This window comes from Panthera onca, chromosome F1, assembly GCF_046562875.1.
Source record: "Panthera onca isolate mPanOnc1 chromosome F1, mPanOnc1 haplotype 2, whole genome shotgun sequence".
In the NCBI taxonomy this organism is placed as follows: domain Eukaryota; kingdom Metazoa; phylum Chordata; class Mammalia; order Carnivora; family Felidae; genus Panthera; species Panthera onca.
The window spans coordinates 12798006-12814802 of NC_138355.1; the positions used below are offsets into that span (position 1 = coordinate 12798006).

General features: G+C 36.8%; 1 protein-coding gene across 1 annotated transcript in view; it reads left to right on the forward strand.

Annotated features, from left to right (window-relative positions):
* The window catches only part of MAEL (maelstrom spermatogenic transposon silencer), a 39031-nt gene that overhangs the window by 11652 nt on the left and 10582 nt on the right, over positions 1–16797 (forward strand). The window contains exons 6-8 of the mRNA XM_078440742.2: positions 3887–4011; positions 4425–4479; positions 4603–4744. Coding sequence (XP_078296868.1) covers positions 3887–4011; positions 4425–4479; positions 4603–4744 — 322 coding nt within the window. The remainder of the gene's footprint in view (positions 1–3886; positions 4012–4424; positions 4480–4602; positions 4745–16797) is intronic.

Here is a 16797-nt window from a genome sequence, read left to right on the forward strand (position 1 = left end):
AATTCACAAATGCCCCAAATTACCAATGAACCCAAATGCCAGAATCCACTTTCTAGGATTCCTTCTTCTCCAAGATTTTGGACCCCTGGTTCCTTACTGTAGTTTTCTCTCTGCAGTGCTCTCAAGCAGGTGTTTCATTCATAGAGTTCTAGTCTGTTGCTATCAGAAATTGAACTCTTCCTGTGTGTCCTTTTTTATAACTTTATGATAAAATTCATAATTTGATCATAAGCGTGAATATTTATCATCTGTACTGAATAATTTCAGTAGCTGGAATACTTTGGATCTCATTCTATCAAATTTGGTTTGTTTCTCATTCTTCTTTCATCCTGTACCGGGTTATTCATATATAATGTTTGAAAAAGTGATTTTTTTTTTGAGTTTGACAAATTTAGTGGTATTTTAGTAAAGACATTCATCTCCGTCGTTTCTCTCCCCTATTGACCTTAGGTTAATAATTCATTTGAGTCCAGACAATATGTAGGAAAAGATGTTATTTTAACATAAACAACAAAATGGACAAAAGTGGAAAGTTTGCTTACATTAAAGCAAGTTAAATTCATGTATTATGATATAATTAAATCATGTAAGAACTGATAGTTCTATATATATTTCCATTGTTTTACTTGGGGTTTACTTTCAACTTAAAAGCAAAATGCAAATGAACAAAGCGTTAGGAATACAGGTTGCTTCTCTGGAGTTAATCCCTGTTTAAAAGAGCTCAGCGAGTGGTTGCTACCAATAAAGTAGTCTGAAGCTGCTTCCAAATTAAACATTGCAGGAGTTTTCAAGGAAATCATTTTACTGTATGTTTCTTTTATCTGTGATTATGCTTTTAAAGATGTGCTTAACTGTCACATTAAAAAAATTAAAGTTTTTTAGAAAGCCTATAGTACATAGATCTAACAATGTGGTCGGAGATTCCATAGAATATGTTTAAAGATGTATTTTCTTTATTTTTATCTTCAGTATCTAAAATGTACATGATTAATGTGTATAATACTTTAAAAAATATATAATTCAAATAGCCGTATTATTTTACTAACATAAGATTTCTTGTATTAAGTTCAAATCAAATTCCATTTTCATAAATTAATAAATTAAGCTTTAACAAAGGTATGGAAAGTGCATTTTTCTCATTTTCATCTTCATACAGTGTGGGTTTTTTGGTGTTACTACCTATTAAAAAACAAAAACACCCACATATCTAAGTATTATACCTACATTTAAGTTTTTGGTGGTAGTTTGTATTTTAAAAGAAACTACTTCTTCATGAGTTGCCTCAAGATCTGGTGGAAATGCTTACAGGAACTAGCTAAGAACAAAAACTAAGAAGCACATTCACAATACTGATTTTACTTTGGTAGCAGATGGTCTTTGAAGACTAACGAAGGTAGACAGGACCCATTAAGGTGAAATGTACTATTTCAAATACTTAACAATTTACATAAAATGAAAACAAAGTATTTTTTAAAGAGGTAGGCATCTGTACTAGCTGATAGCAATGCAATACCTAGTTTATGAGGATCAAAAACAAATGCCCTTTAGGAAAAAAAAACAAACAAACCATGTTTTATCTAATGTACTTCCAGTCAATAGTCCAGTAACATTTTCTTCCCAATACAGGCTGTTCCTGGGAGACAGTTTACGTTAATAAGGGAGTCAAGAGTAATTGTTTGCAGTTTAAATAGATAATAACTTTTTGCATCCCTCTTGATAGTGTCTTAAAAAATACGCAATTCTAGGGGCACCTGGGTGGCTCAGTCGGTTGGGTGTCTGACTTTGGTTCAGGTCATGATTTCATGGCTCGTGGGTTCCAGCCCCGCATCACGCTCTGTGCTGACAGCTTGGAGCCTGGAGCCAGCTTCGGATTCTGTGTCTCCCCTCTCTCTCTGCCCCTCTCCTATTCATGCTCTGTCTCTCAAAAATAAATAGACATTAAAAAAAAAAAATGCAGTTCTTAGATACCATTTCTGATTTTTCTATTATCTGTAAGCTAATCACATGAAACTATAAAATTAGTAAATGTCTTGAAATCTGTATATAAAACATAAATTGCCTCTAATTTCAAATTCATTTATATATCACTCAATCTTAAAAAAAAAAAAAGTCTCCAAAGATAATCTTATACCGTTCTTTAAAAAAGGAAACTGTTGCGGGGTGCCTGGGTGACTCAGTCGGTTGAACGTCCGACTTGGGCTCAGGTCATGATCCCGCAGTTAGTGAGTTCGAGCCCCGCATCGGGCTCTGTGCTGACAGCTCGGAGCCTGGAGCCTGCTTCCGATTCTGTGTCTCTCTTTGCCCCTTCCCCACTCATGCTCTGTCTCTCAAAGATGAATAAACGTTAAAAAAAATTTAGAAAAAAAAGGAAACTGTTCCTTTTAACTTTACACCCACCCAACACCCCAATTTCAAAACACATCATTTAATTATCTTGGTCATGGACATTTCCAAGATGAGATTTTCTATTTCATTCCCATAGGTTCTGGTCATCAGAAAAATCATGCTTTCCTTTATTGAAGGAATTTGGTCCTAACGATGTTGGTGTATCCCTTCCAGTATTCTTCATCCTCATCTTTGTTTCTGGAAGCATTTCCTCTGTTCACTATCTTCATCTTCATTAAAACCTGCTACTGAAAGGGTTTTTGGAGCAAGAGTTCCTCTAGGCTTACTTGATCCAAGTTTGATGGATATGGCTGAGGCTTTCTTTGTCACTACCTGTGGTGCTTCCAAATTTGTGGATCTTTACAGGCTTTGTTGAGAGGTTTGCAGCTTCTTGTTCAGCTGATTACTTCTTAGTGTTGCAACTGGAACTTCCCCTTTCATTACTCTGACAGCTCCAGCTGGCTGTGGCTTCTTGGGCTTCTCCTTTCCTGCCTTCCTGGCCACCATTTTTCCCACTATGCTGAAAAAATGATTTTAAAGTAATTTGAGGTTTATAATGATGTTCCCTTCCTCCAGAAAAGATTTATGTTTGCTTTTACTAGACACCTGGAGGCCTAGCAAACCAGGCCTCCAAAGCTGTCACAAGCACATTTCTCAGCCATTCAACTTCCTCCTCTTCTGGAATTGGTAAATAACTGTAGGGGGAAAAAACTGCCCCAAAAGCTAGGCTCTCTGGAGAGCCTTTTTGAATTTCTATATTCTCTTGCATCTGGGTTTATTAATTCCTCGCTACTGTGTGCTCTTGATATTTTCAAGTATTTTAAATTGTTGTGGAAGTTTGGTCTGAATTGGTCCACTTTTTATTGCAAGTGGAAATCTTGGTTGTATAACCTTTTTTTTTTTTTTTTTTTTTTTTTTTTTTTTTTTTCAACGTTTTTTATTTATTTTTGGGACAGAGAGAGACAGAGCATGAACGGGGGAGGGGCAGAGAAAGAGGGAGACACAGAATCGGAAACAGGCTCCAGGCTCCGAGCCATCAGCCCAGAGCCTGACGCGGGGCTCGAACTCACAGACCGCGAGATCGTGACCTGGCTGAAGTCGGACGCTTAACCGACTGCGCCACCCAGGCGCCCCTGTATAACCTTTAAAAAAGCAATCATTGCTATTAAGTTCTCCAGCCTTACGTGAAAAGCAGAGGGGAATAGTGAAAACATACAGGCTTAGTCACTTAAACCTGGTTTTGAGTCCTTACTCCATTGATCACCAACTCTTAACTTACTATACTAACTTCTGTGATTCTCGGTTGTCTCTTCTCTAATAGGTGTATATCCCCTTTCTCATAAGAATATCGGATAAAGTACCTAATCATAACTAGGCTTGGTACAAGTGCTTAAACATGAGTTACTCACTGTCCTCTTCCTATACCCTCCTTCCTTACCCACTTTGTCATATTTGTCTTGGTCAAATTTTGAACTCCCTACTTCCTTTTTGTTTCCTTCAGGTGATTCTAGTCACAAGATTCCTATTTCAAACTTTGAATCTGGGCATGACCAAGCAACTGTGTTACAAAACCTTTATAGGTTTATTCACCCAAACCCAGGAAGCTGGCCACCTATCTACTGCAAGGTAATTTCAGTGTAAGAATTTTTTTTTAAGGTTATCCACTTAAGGTACCAAAAGATCCACAAAAGGTACCCAAAGAAATTCTTTTAGATTAGGAGTTGAAGAACTGGGTTTTAATCTTACTAGTGTAGTGTAATCATGAACAGATGACCTTTTTCTGCATGTTGGTTTCTTCATGCGCCTACCCTGGGTCTCCCTTGCTTTTCACAAAGTCTGTTAACATTGCTTTATAAATGTAACTTTATTAATAGCAGTAGTCTTTTAAAATATATGTTGCTCTTTTTTATGGTTCTCATTTAGTTGTCATAAACTCTTTAGTCTTTCCCTTCATGCCACTCCTATCTCCCCAGTTTGAAAGAACAACAATTGAACAACAATGTAGGAGAAAATACAAGTAAATTTTTTTCCTTCTCCAGTCTGATGACCGAGCCAGAGTCAACTGGTGTTTGAAGCATATGGCAAAGGCATCAAGTAAGTAACACTAGGTTACTGTTCAAGTGCTTTATAATGTCTGTATTTGTTTCCATATTGATGTACATCTTCTGTGTATCTAAATTCACTAATTGTATGTCTTATTCTATTTACCCATGGAAGAAATCAGGCAAGATCTAGAACTTCTCACTGTAGAAGATCTTGTAGTGGGAATCTACCAGCAAAAATTTCTTAAGGAGCCCTCTAAAACCTGGGTTCGGAGCCTCCTGGATGTGGCCATGTGGGATTATTCTAGCAACACAAGGTATTTATAATGATTTTGTGTTAGTGATTTTGACTTTTCTGAACTGAGAAAATATGACAAGATTGGTTTTTCCATCAATGGGCAGTGTTTTCCTATGAAACTTTGGAATCATTATTTCCTTGAATATAGGATTCCATTGATCGTCAGATACATTGTTACTTTGTCTGCAACTAAAAACAGACACACTACCAAATAACTGACAGGGCGCTTTATCACTTAGAATTTTTATACTGATGGAAGAATATATTTATTTAAACAGATGTCATATTACCTAGAATTCGTGTATATATATATATATATATATATATATATATATATATATATATATATATATATGAAATATGTAAGTAAAATAAATTGAAAATATTTTATACTTTGAAATAATTTCAGATTTACAGAAAAGTCCTATATGTCATTCTCTCAGATTTCCTAATTGTTAACATTTATTTATTTATTTTTCAATGCTTATTTTTGGGAGAGAAAGTGCATATGTGCACGTGAGAAGGGGAGGGGCAGAGAGAGAGAGGGAGACAGGGTCCAAAGCAGGCTCTGCGCTGACAGCAGAAAGCCCAATGGAGGTCTCTAACCCACAAACTGTGAGATCATGACCTGAACCAAAGTCTGATGTTTAATGGACCGAGCCACCCAGGTTCCCCTCTAATTGTTAACATTCTAATACATTTTCTTTATAACTTGCTCTCTAGACACAGTTTCTTTTTCTGAACCACTTGAGAGTAAGTTGCTGCCATGATGCCTTTTCACTTCTAAATATCAATGTATTGTTCCTAAGAACATGTATAGTAACATGATAAAATTATCAAAACACGATATTGCCCTTGATATAATAGTGTTGTTTAATTGGAAGACCATATTCATATTTTGCTAGTGTACCAGTAATATATTTTATAGCAAAAGAAAATCTAGTCTAGGGTCCAACTCAGGAGCATATGTTGCATTTAGTTAGTTTTTTTAGGCTCCTTTAATCTGAAATAGTTTCTCAGTCTTTGACTTTCTTTTTGTTTAGTTTTTTTTTCAAGTTTTTATTTCTATTTCAGCTAACGTATTGTGTAATATTAGTTTCAGGTGTAGAATGTAGTGATTATTTGCATACCACACCCAGTGCTCATCACAACTGCCCTTCTTAATACCCATCACCTATTTAACCCTTCCCCCTTGCCTGAGTCCCCTTCAGTAACTCTCAGTTTGTTCTCTGTAGTTAAGAGTCTATTTCTTGGTTTGCCTCTCTTTTTTTTCCCCCGTGTTCATCTGTTTTGTTTCTTAAATTCCACAAATGAGTGAAATCATATGGTATTTGTCTTTCTCTGACTGACTTACTTTACTTAGCATAATACTCTCTAGCTCCATCCACAGCATTGCAAATGGCAACATTTCATTTTTTTTTTCATGGCTGAGTTATATTCCTTTGTATATATCTTCTTTATCCATTCATCAGTTGATGGACATTTGGGTTTTGATAATTTGGCTATTGTTGATAATGCTGCTAAAACATGGAGGTGCTTGTACCCCTTTGAATTCATATTTTTGTATCCTCTGGGTAAATACCTAGTAGTGCAATTGCCAGATGGTAGAGTAGTTCTATTTTTAACTTTTTGAGGAACTTTTTAACTTTTCCATACTATTTTCCAGAGTGGCTCATGCATGAAGTTTGCATTCCCACCAGCAGTGAGGGTTCCCCTTTCTCTACATCCTCACCAACACCTGTTGTTTCCTGTGTTAATTTTAGCCATTTTGACTGGTGTGAGGTGATAACCTTGTGGTAGTTTTGATTTGTATTTCCCTGATGATGAATGATGTTGAGCATCTTTTCATGTGTCTGTTAGCCATCTGTATGTCTTTAGAAAAATGTCTGTTCGTGTCTTTTGCCCATTTTTTAACTGGATTATTTGTTTTTTGGATGTTCAGTTTTAGAAGTTCTTTATGTATTAACAAATGATGTTGGGAAAACTGGACAGCAACCATGCAAAAGCATGAAACTGGACCACTTTCTTACCATACACAAAAATAAATTCAAAATGGATGAAAGTCCTAAACAGAGACAGGAAACCATCTAAATCCTAGAGGACAACATAGGCAGTAATTGCTTTGACATTGGCCATAGCAACTTCTTACTAGATATCTTACTAAATATGTCTCCAGAGGCAAAGGAAACAAAGCAAAAATAAACTACTGGGACTGCATCAAAATAAAAAGCTTCTGCACAGCGAAGGAGACCATCAACAAAACTAAAAGGCAACCTACAGAATGGGAGAAGATACTTGCAAATGACTTACTGTGACTTTTTTGATCTTGACATTTTTGAAGAGAATAGGCCAGTTACTTTATAGACTGTTTCTTAGTTTTAGTTTGCCTGTTATTTCCTCATGAGTAGATTGAGGTTCTGTATTTTTGGCAGGAGTGCCACAAAAGTTAGGTGTCTTCTCAGTACGTCGTATCTGGATGCATCTGATGTCCATTTGTTCCATTACTGATGGTAACTTTGATCATGTCTGCCAGATATCGTCTGCCAGATTTCTGCCATTGAAAAGTTACTGTTTTTCACCTTAAAATTAATATTTTGTAGGGAGATATTTTGAGATTTGGTAGATCTTCTTTTCTTCGAATTTCAGCCTGCCTGTTAGTTTTCACATCCATTGATGATTTTTGCCTGAATCAGTAATTATTACATTTGTGAAGTGGTGATTTTTTTATTTTTTATTTTATATTTTTATTTATTTATTTTTACTGTTTATTTGAGAGAGAGAGAGAGAGAGAGCTCAAGCAATTGGGGGAAGGGCAGAGAGAGAGGGAGGCTCTATGCTGTCAGCACAGAGCATGATGAGGGGCTCAAACTCAGGAACAAACCGTGAGATCATGACCTGAGCCGAAATCAAGAGTTGGACACTTAACCGACTGAGCCACCCAGGTGCCCCTGTGAAATGGTGATTTTCTGATCCAGTTGTTCCTACTACATTTATTAGTTGACATCCTACTGTAAGGAAGAGCTTTTATTTTTAAAAATAATGAGTATGGACTCATGGATTCCTGTTTTATTAAATGGGCTATAATCTTTTACTGTCAACTTATTTTTATACTTACTTTGTTTCTTCACGGCCATTGGGAGTCCCTTCAAAGCAGTGGTTTCTGTCCTTTTGGCATTTCTTCATTATTCTTTCAGTGCTTCATTGCTTTCTGGCTTAATACGTTCAGGCTCATCCTTGTACTTTCCTGCTTCAGCTTTGGGTTAGCCATTTCTCCAAGAAACCCTGGTTCCTTTAAATGGAGGAGAGTGTTTAGGAGATAGGATGTGGGTGCTAGGTATGTTCATTCCTACTAGAGCATCATTGATTCTAGTTCCCCTTAGTGGATAGAGCTAGGAAATACATGTATATACACCCCCTTCACACACATTTTTCTCTGTCTCACCATGAGTTCATACTAAACCTACAATTCCAGTTCAACACATATTGTTTTCTACTTTTCCACTTTTCTGTTTTTGTATTTCTCTTCTCTGAGTGAAAAACCTGGCACTCAATATTCTTGTTTGTTCAGTCCTAGAATACAGTAAGTAAAAGTCAATTGTTAGAGAACTGTTAAGTGATACCACTGTAAAATGACATACTAATAGTTCAGGATTTGCTTTCAGTTATTTAGTCTGAAGATACATAGTCAAAATACTTTGGTCAAAAGTTATTTGGGTTGGTTCTTTCCCCTTCTTCAGTCTGGTGAAATTATTCATTTGAAATCTAGTTCAACCCATTTGCTTGTTTTATTGCATTTTTTCCCCATCCTTGTTGATTTTATTCTTTTTAATGTGTTTAAACAAAATGTATATGCAGAAGAATCCCTTCACTTCGGTCTAGCTCCATAAAACTCCTTGGATTGCATTGAATGTATAAATTGGGGAGAACTGAAATGTTTATAATGTTGAATTCTATCCAAGGTGAGATGTGTTTGCATTTCTCTAATCTACTTTGGGGTCTTTCAATACTTTTAAAATGTTCTCACACAAATTGTGCATATCTGGGACAGGATAATTTTTGTGGGGCAGTTCCTTAATAACTTTCTCTGTTTCTTCTATGAAAATCAATTTGATTAGGCTTTCTAACTTTAATGGAATCAATTTTGGTAATCTGTACTTCTCTAGGAGATTGTATGTTTTATATAAGTTTCCAAATTTATTTAAAAGTCTGCAAAGTTTCATAATTTTTAAAATTACCTCTGTTTCGGTGGTTATCTTGTGTATTTGTGTGTTTTTTCCTTAAATGAAGATAGTATATGGTCTATTCTGTTATTTTTTTCTTCAAAACAACTTTTTTTAAATTCTCTTCCTCAGTAATTTCTGCTTTTTTCTTAATTTCTTGGTACTCTGGTTCTTTTTCTATTTGGGGGGATCAGAATTCATTAATTTTTATATTTTATTGGTAGGTGTTTAGTAGAGTGAATTTTCTTCTTAACATTGCTTTCAATGCATCTCATAGATTCACATACAGTATTTTGTAATTTAAAAAATATTCTGTAGTTTTAACCCATGAGTTAATAATCTCCAGGTGGAAAGGCCTTTCTGGTTTTTGTTAGTAAGTTCTGGTGTCTTTGCATTGTGATCAGTTTTGTTCATAATATTTCTTTTAAAAAAAAATTTTTTTTTTTAATATTCATTTTTAAGAGACAGAGAGAGACAGAGTGCAAGTGGGAGAGGGGCAGAGAGAGAGGGAGACACAGAATCTGAAGCAGACTCTAGGCTCTGAGCTGTCAGCACAGAGCCCGGTATGGGACTCGAACCCACAGACCACGAGATCGTGACTTGAGCTGAATTTGCCACTTAACTGACTGAGCCACCCAGGCGCCCCATAATATTTCTACTTTATGGAAGTTTTGCAGTTTTTTGCTAACTTAATATATAATCAATTTTGTGAATGTTCTGTGGGCATGTGAGAAGAATATTTATTGTCAGGGTGTAGCGTTTGACATTTATCCATGAGGACTACTTTGATTATGTTTAAGTTGTTTTATCTCTTAAGAAAGACAGGGGTTGGTGAGGATGTGGTGAAAAGGGAACTCTTGGGCACTACTGGTGGGAATGTAAATTGGTACAACTGCTGTGGAAAATAAGCATGGAAAAAAAATAAAAATAGACCATGAGATCTGGTAATTCCATTACCCAAAGAAAACAAGAACACTAACTTGAAAAGATAACGTACCTACCACCCCATGTGTATTTAGAATAGCCAAGAAATGGAAGCAACCCGGGTGCCCAGTGACAAACAAATGGATGAAGGATATTGGTGCACACAACACACACGTACACGCTGGAATATTACAGAGCCACAGAGAGAATGTATCTTGCCATTCGTGGCAACGTGGATAGACCTAGACGGTATGCCGAGTGAAATAAGTCGGATAAAGACAAATAGCATGCTTTCACATTTACGTGGACTCTAAAAACCGAGACAGACAAACTAAAAACCAAACTGACTCTTAAATACAAACTGGTAGTTGTCAGAGGGCGAGGTTGGTGAGGGGATGGGCTATTTAGGTGAGGATTAGGAGGTACAAACTTCCAGTTATTAAAAAAAAAAAAAAAAAAGAAACTACCTTAATCCCTTTAGCTATGTCTGCTTCATCTGTCACGTGTTGAGAATGGTGTATTAAAGTTTTCTGTTATACTGTGTTTCTATGTTTCATTGCATATCCTGTAGTTTTAAGCTGGTTACTGTGTTATTTTGGTGCCTTTACAGAAACAAATTGTGGAATTGATCTGGTATGTTGATTAAGGGCTCTTGGGGACAGTTGTCCCTGTGTTCTTGCCTGTTGAAATCTTGTTATTTATCTTTTATTTCCTTGAGTTTCTACAAATACAGCTTTATTGTTGTATTTCATTGTGTGTTGCTTTTGAGAAGTTTGGTCATTTAATTCTCTTGGCCTTTTAATTTATTTGATCTTTTTGCCTGGAGACTTTAAGGGTGTTTTTTTTATCTTTAAAAAGTCTAATAGTTTTAATTATATTTCTCTGAGTATATTATCACAGGTCAGTTTTCTCAATTGTTTGGTGAACACTTTCAGTATGCAGAGTGAGGTCTTATTCCTGGAGATTTCTCTTGGTTATTTAATATTCTGTTCTTTTTTTCTTCTTAAGGGAGTCCAGCATATGTATGGTCCGGTTTGGTCTTCTTTGCCTACCTTTCATCTTGATCATGGTCTCTGACCCTTTTTCTTTTTCTTTCTTTTCTTTCTTTTTTCTTTTTTTACTTTTTTAATCTTTTATTCTTCCTTAGGCAGTTTGTAATTTAGTTCTTTTCTGATATAATTTTTATTTCCAGAGTTTTGTCAACTTATTTTTTTTATTTCTGTTCTTAGTTTTGAAATTTCTCACTCAGGACATGTTTTCATATCTTAAAATCCTTCTTTGAGGATATTTAATTCAACATAGAGTGTTATGTTTTAGTTTTACCTTTGTGGTATTTTGGGGATCAGGGGACTTTGGGGAGAAGTTATCAGCTGAAGTGTTTTAAGCCCCCTTTTCAGTTTTCTTCTTGTAGCTTTCTGCAGATCAGGGTATGTTGTTCCTTTGCATTTCGTGGACAGGGCTGCTGATTTGGGACGTTTGACATTCTTCATTCCAGTGCTCCCTCTTCTGTCTGTGTAGCAAATGGCGGTTCCTTTGAATGCTTTCAGGGTGGTGGGTCTTCCCATTTTTCTCGTTCTTTTGTCCTGAAAAGTCCTGTTTTTCCCTCTCTCCCGTTTGCTTTTTTTACCTCTCTCTGTACAATTTCTCAACAACTTCTCCCTTCCTCTTACCCCCTGCTGCCCAGAAGCCTCCCCTTCCAGACTGCCTCCTAGAGTCTCACAGGTGCTTTTTAGTCAGTGCTCTGATCTATCAGGATTCTGAATATTTACAGATCTCATTGTGGAGTTATTGTAATTTAATCTTAGGATCTTTATTTCCCTTCTGTCTCTCCTCCAGTGTTTCTGGGACTCCAGTCTCCCTCTAAAGCCATATAAAATAGCTTGGTATAAACTTGAGAAATTACTCCATTGAAAATTAAGAGTTCCCCCCCCCCATTTATAGGTAGTTTTGTAATACTCTCTTGTTTATGCATCATCTATAGATTTTGTTTTGTTTATTCTTGTTAATCTGTAAAATTTATGGATGATATGTTAGCATATTTTGATTCATATACTATTACCTCAGCTATTTGTTAATGTCTTTCTAAAACTTTACCTTCAGAGTCATTCAGTGTCTATGTTATATACATTATTGACTTCTCTGTCATCCGGAGTTTTTGTGATACAATGTTTCTTAAAAGAGAACTGCACCACACACCATAAACAAAAATAAACTCAAAATGTATTAAAGACTTGAAACTATAAAACTCCTAGGGGCGCCTGGGTGGCTCAGTGGGTTAAGGGTCCAGCTTCAGATCAGGTCATGATCTTGTGGTTCAGTAGGGCTCTGTGCTGGCAGCTCAGAGCCTGGAGCCTGCTTCAGATTCTGTGTCTCCCTTTCAGCCCCTCCCTCGCTCTTTCTCTCTCAAAAATAAACATTAAAAAAAGAATTTAAGAAACTATAAAACTCGTAGAAGAAAACACAAGCAGTAATCTCTTTGACATCTGCTGTAGCAACATTTTTCTAGATGTGTCTTCTCAGGCAAGGGAAACAAAAGCAAAAATAAACTATTGGGATTACACCAAAGTGAAAAGCTTTTGCACCGTGAAGGAAACCATCAACAAAATCAAAAGGCAACTTAATGGGAGAAGATATTTGCAAGTGATATATCTGATAATAGGTTAGTATCCAAAATATATGAAGAATTTCTACGACTCGGCACACACACAAAAATCTGATTTAAAAAATAAGCATAGGACCTGAGTAGTCCTTTTTCCAAAGAAGCCATACAGATGGCCTGCATGTAAGAAGATGCTCGACATCACTCCTCATGAGAGAATGCAAATCACAATCACAATGAGCTATTACCTGACACCTGTCAGAATAGCTAGAATCAAAAAGACAACAACTAACAAGTGTTGGTGAGGATGTGGAGAAAAAAGGATCCTTGTGCGTTTTTGGTGGGAATGTAAATTGGTGCAGCCACTATGAAAACAGTATTGAAGTTCCTCAAAAAATTAGAAATATCCTATGATCCAGTAGTTCCTTTACTGTGTATATTATCCAAAGAAGAAACACTAATTGGAAAAAATCTATGCACCCCAATGTTTACTGCAGCATTATCTACAATAGCCAAGATATGGAAGCAAACCAAATGCCCATCCATAGATGAATGGGTAAAGATGTGAATATTACTCAGCCATAAAAAGGAATGAGATCTTGCCATTTCCAAAGCATGGATGGACCTAGAGGGTGTTTTGCCAAGTGAAATGGGTCAAAGACAAATACCATAGGATTTCACTTATATGTGAAATCTGAAAAACAAAAGCAGAAACAGACTAGAGAACAAACTGTGAGGGGAGGGGAGGGGGAGGGGGAAAAATGGGTGAATAGGGGTAAGAGGTACAGACTTCCACTTCAGGAATGATTAAGTTACAGGGATGAAAAGTGCAGCACGGGGAATATAGTCAATGGTGTCTCAGTAGTGTTGTGTGGTGACAGATGGTAGGTACGCTTGTGAGTATAGTGTAGTGTTTATTAAACATGTGGAATCACTGTTGTACAGCTGAAAGTCTCTACTTCAGTTAAAAAAATGAAAAATAATTTTAGGGGAAGGATAAATTTATGGTTACTAGGAGAAAAAAAAGGAAACCAAACAGACTGAGCAAGCATTGTGCAAAGAAAGTGAACGACATGAGTTAATGTGAAACACGTAACAGACCTATGTATTTATATGCTGGGGTATTAAAATACTTGTTTGCCACTAACACCCTTTATGCAAGTTTTTATGCTGGTTCTTGATGTCAGCAGAAAGTGTTCAGAGACAAACCAATACTTTTCTCAAATAAATCTTCAATTGGTTTATTGAATAAAATGGTTTGCAATTGTCATCAAAAACAACCAAACTTGTACATGTTCAGGCAATGCAACTATTTCTTAGACCAATAGCAATTGTAAAATACCTTCATTTGGAAGGTGCATTTCCACTTAAGTTAAAAAGTGAAAAATGCATGTTTTAAAATAGAAGAAACACAGTGGTGAGCTCAGTTGTGTAAGTGAAGCTACAACAAGAGTAGCTTTGGTGTATGACATTGGGGCCGGTGCCATGGGATTTTGTTAATGATGAAACTATTACATAATACTTTAAGCACTTTTGTAGTAAACTGCTTCGGATGGGATGAATTCTAATATACAGTATTTTTTAGACAGGAGATTGTGTTGTAGTAGTCAACAGAAACTACTGTTGGAATTTGTTAGTTAATATAAGCAGATAGGACTCCTTTCAAATGCTTCTTTTGAACTTCTTTTACATTAAAGTTTATAATAAATTTTTGATAAATGCCTCTAGCTTCAGGTAGATGAAATGGATAGGTATTGGTGAAACTGAGTACAGTTAGACAAAGTGAATATCAGAATCTCAAGAGGCTGTTGATGGCTATCCTGGAATTTTGAAGACCAGAATATTCATAACTTTTACAGATCTTCCATTCTCTTTGTTGCTTTTTGTCATAATTGTCCCTGAATTAATTCACTGTGTAATGACATCTGTTTGAAACGAGGTAGTTTTTAATCAATCAGCCAGTATTTATTGAGCATCTCCTCTGTCCCAGGCACTGTGCTGGAGGTTCAGTGGTGAACAAGATTTACGTGGTCTCTGCCTTCATGAGGCTAACGTTTTAATGGGAAAGAGAAACATACAGTAAATAATAAAATGGTAATTTTAGCTTGTGATCAGTGCAGAGAAGGAAATCAGTAGGATACTGTTCCTCTTCTTGCAGAGAAGACTAGGTAGAAAGACTGCTTTCTAGAATAGTCAAGAATATTTTTTTTTTTAAAGATGTAATATTAAAACAGATCTGAAGCAAGAGAGAGATGCAGCCATGCAAAACTAGAAGGAAGAGCATCCTGGGCAGAGAGAGGCAAAGGCTTTGAGGTGAAAGCTTGGTGTTTACTGGAAATTGTTAGTGTGACGGAAAGTAGTAAGCACAGGAGAGAATGTCCAAGGTGAGGCTGAAGAGATAAGCAAGGACCACACACACTATAAGCCTTCTTAGCTACAGGAAGGAATTTTTTCCCCGTCCCTCCCCCCTTCCCTTCTGGCAACCATCCGATCTCTGTATGTAAGGGGTACAGGAAGGAATTTCACCAAACAGGGAATAAACAGAATTTGGTTAGGTTTCTAAAAGATCCTCTTGAGTTTTTAATGGATATATTGAAAGGAGGCAAGAAGGGAAGGAAACAGTCCATAACTGTTAAACCGTTTCTCTAGTCAAGGCAAGAAATGGCTTGGACCAGAGTAGTGACAGTAGAGATGGAGAGGAATAAGTAGATTTCATCTTGGTAAAAACCAGCAGACCTTCCCGATGGACTGGATACAGGAAGAGCCTGAAAAGAAATAAAGACAATACTCAGGTTTGTAGTATATATTTCAGAGTAGACAGGGAAGAGAGAGGAGCAAGTTTAGAATGTTTTGAGGCCCTGGTGAGGTAAGATCTAGAAATAACAAGCAAGCAGCTGGTCTTCCCAGCCTAGAACTCCGTGAAGAGATTTGGATGATGCCAGCATTCATCATTTCACTATGTGCCAGGCACTGTTCTGGGCACTGAAAATGCAACGAAGAGAGACCAGTTCTCTGCTTTAATGGATCTACTGCATATTGACGAGGTTACTTAGGCAGAGGGCAAAAAGAGAAGAAGACCAAGCACAGAACCCTAACAAGCTGTGGCATTTTAATACTGAGCAGAGGCTGACTTGTTGAGGTCTCTCTGCCTGCAGGTACTATCCTGTTACACATACTGTCACATTCATCATCAGTGCTGATTCAGTTGAAGATATGAGGAAGATAAGTAGGATCCTAGATGCAGTAATTTCATAGATCTCATTGGGGTACTTGGTGGGGGAGGGATGTTTGTGTGCTTTTGTTCTCTGGATTTTCATTCTTTGGGGTTGTGACTTGTGGTGTTCCTGTCTTGATCTTTCTGTGTTGCAGGGTTTCTTTGAATGTCTGATTGTCTTTGGTTAGGTTCATATTTAGAAATGAGGCTGCAAAGCTGAGTGTTTAGTATTGTTCATTGGGGATTAACAACTAATTGGGCTTTACTCTAGGGGAAGCAGATAAGAGCTGGATGCTAAGTTGAGACAAAATCCTAAATGCCAGAATATTGAGGGCTTTGTCTTAAGATACTAGCGTCCGTTCTTGCTGCCTAGTTCTCTAAGAAGAGTTTACTTCTTTGGTCAGGGAACTTAACCATTCTTTGTACAGAAGAAGTTCAGCCTCCTGGTCTTAACCTCTGCTGTCTGGCCAGGGACATGTCCATGGGTTCAGAGCGTCTCTAGAGTTCTGGCAGGCAGATTTGTATAGCTGGTTCTGTGGGGGCTGAAGGCTATGACTTCCTTCGTCTAGCTTCATCGGTTAGCACTCCTTCGTTTACTTTCCATATCCCACAGGTGTGTTACACTCTCTTCCATGGAAACCTCTTTCTGTTTTCTCCTTTCCTGTGGACCTCTACTATTTTTATTCTTTTGACTGTCATTTTGATAGGATTTGGGGAGCAAAAGGAGCTAAATTTATGCATTTTTAACCAGAAGCCCAGCAGATAGTAGTTTTAAGGGGTGTAGTTTTTTTTTTTCTTTCAAGTAATAAATTTTTTTATTTTTTAATTTAAATCCAAGTTAGTTAACATACAGTATAATCATGATTTCAGGAATAGAATTTAGTGATTAATCACATACAACACCCAGTGCCAACAAGTGTCCTCCTCAATGCCCATTGCCCTGTTAGCCCATCCCCCTACCCAATACCCCTCCAGCAACCCTCAGTTTATTCTCTGTATTTAAGAGTCTCTTATGGTTTGTCTCCCTCTCTGTTTTTGTGTTATTTTTGCTTCCCTTCCCTTAGGTTCATCTGTTTTGTATCTTAAATTCCACATATGAGTGAAGTCATTTGATA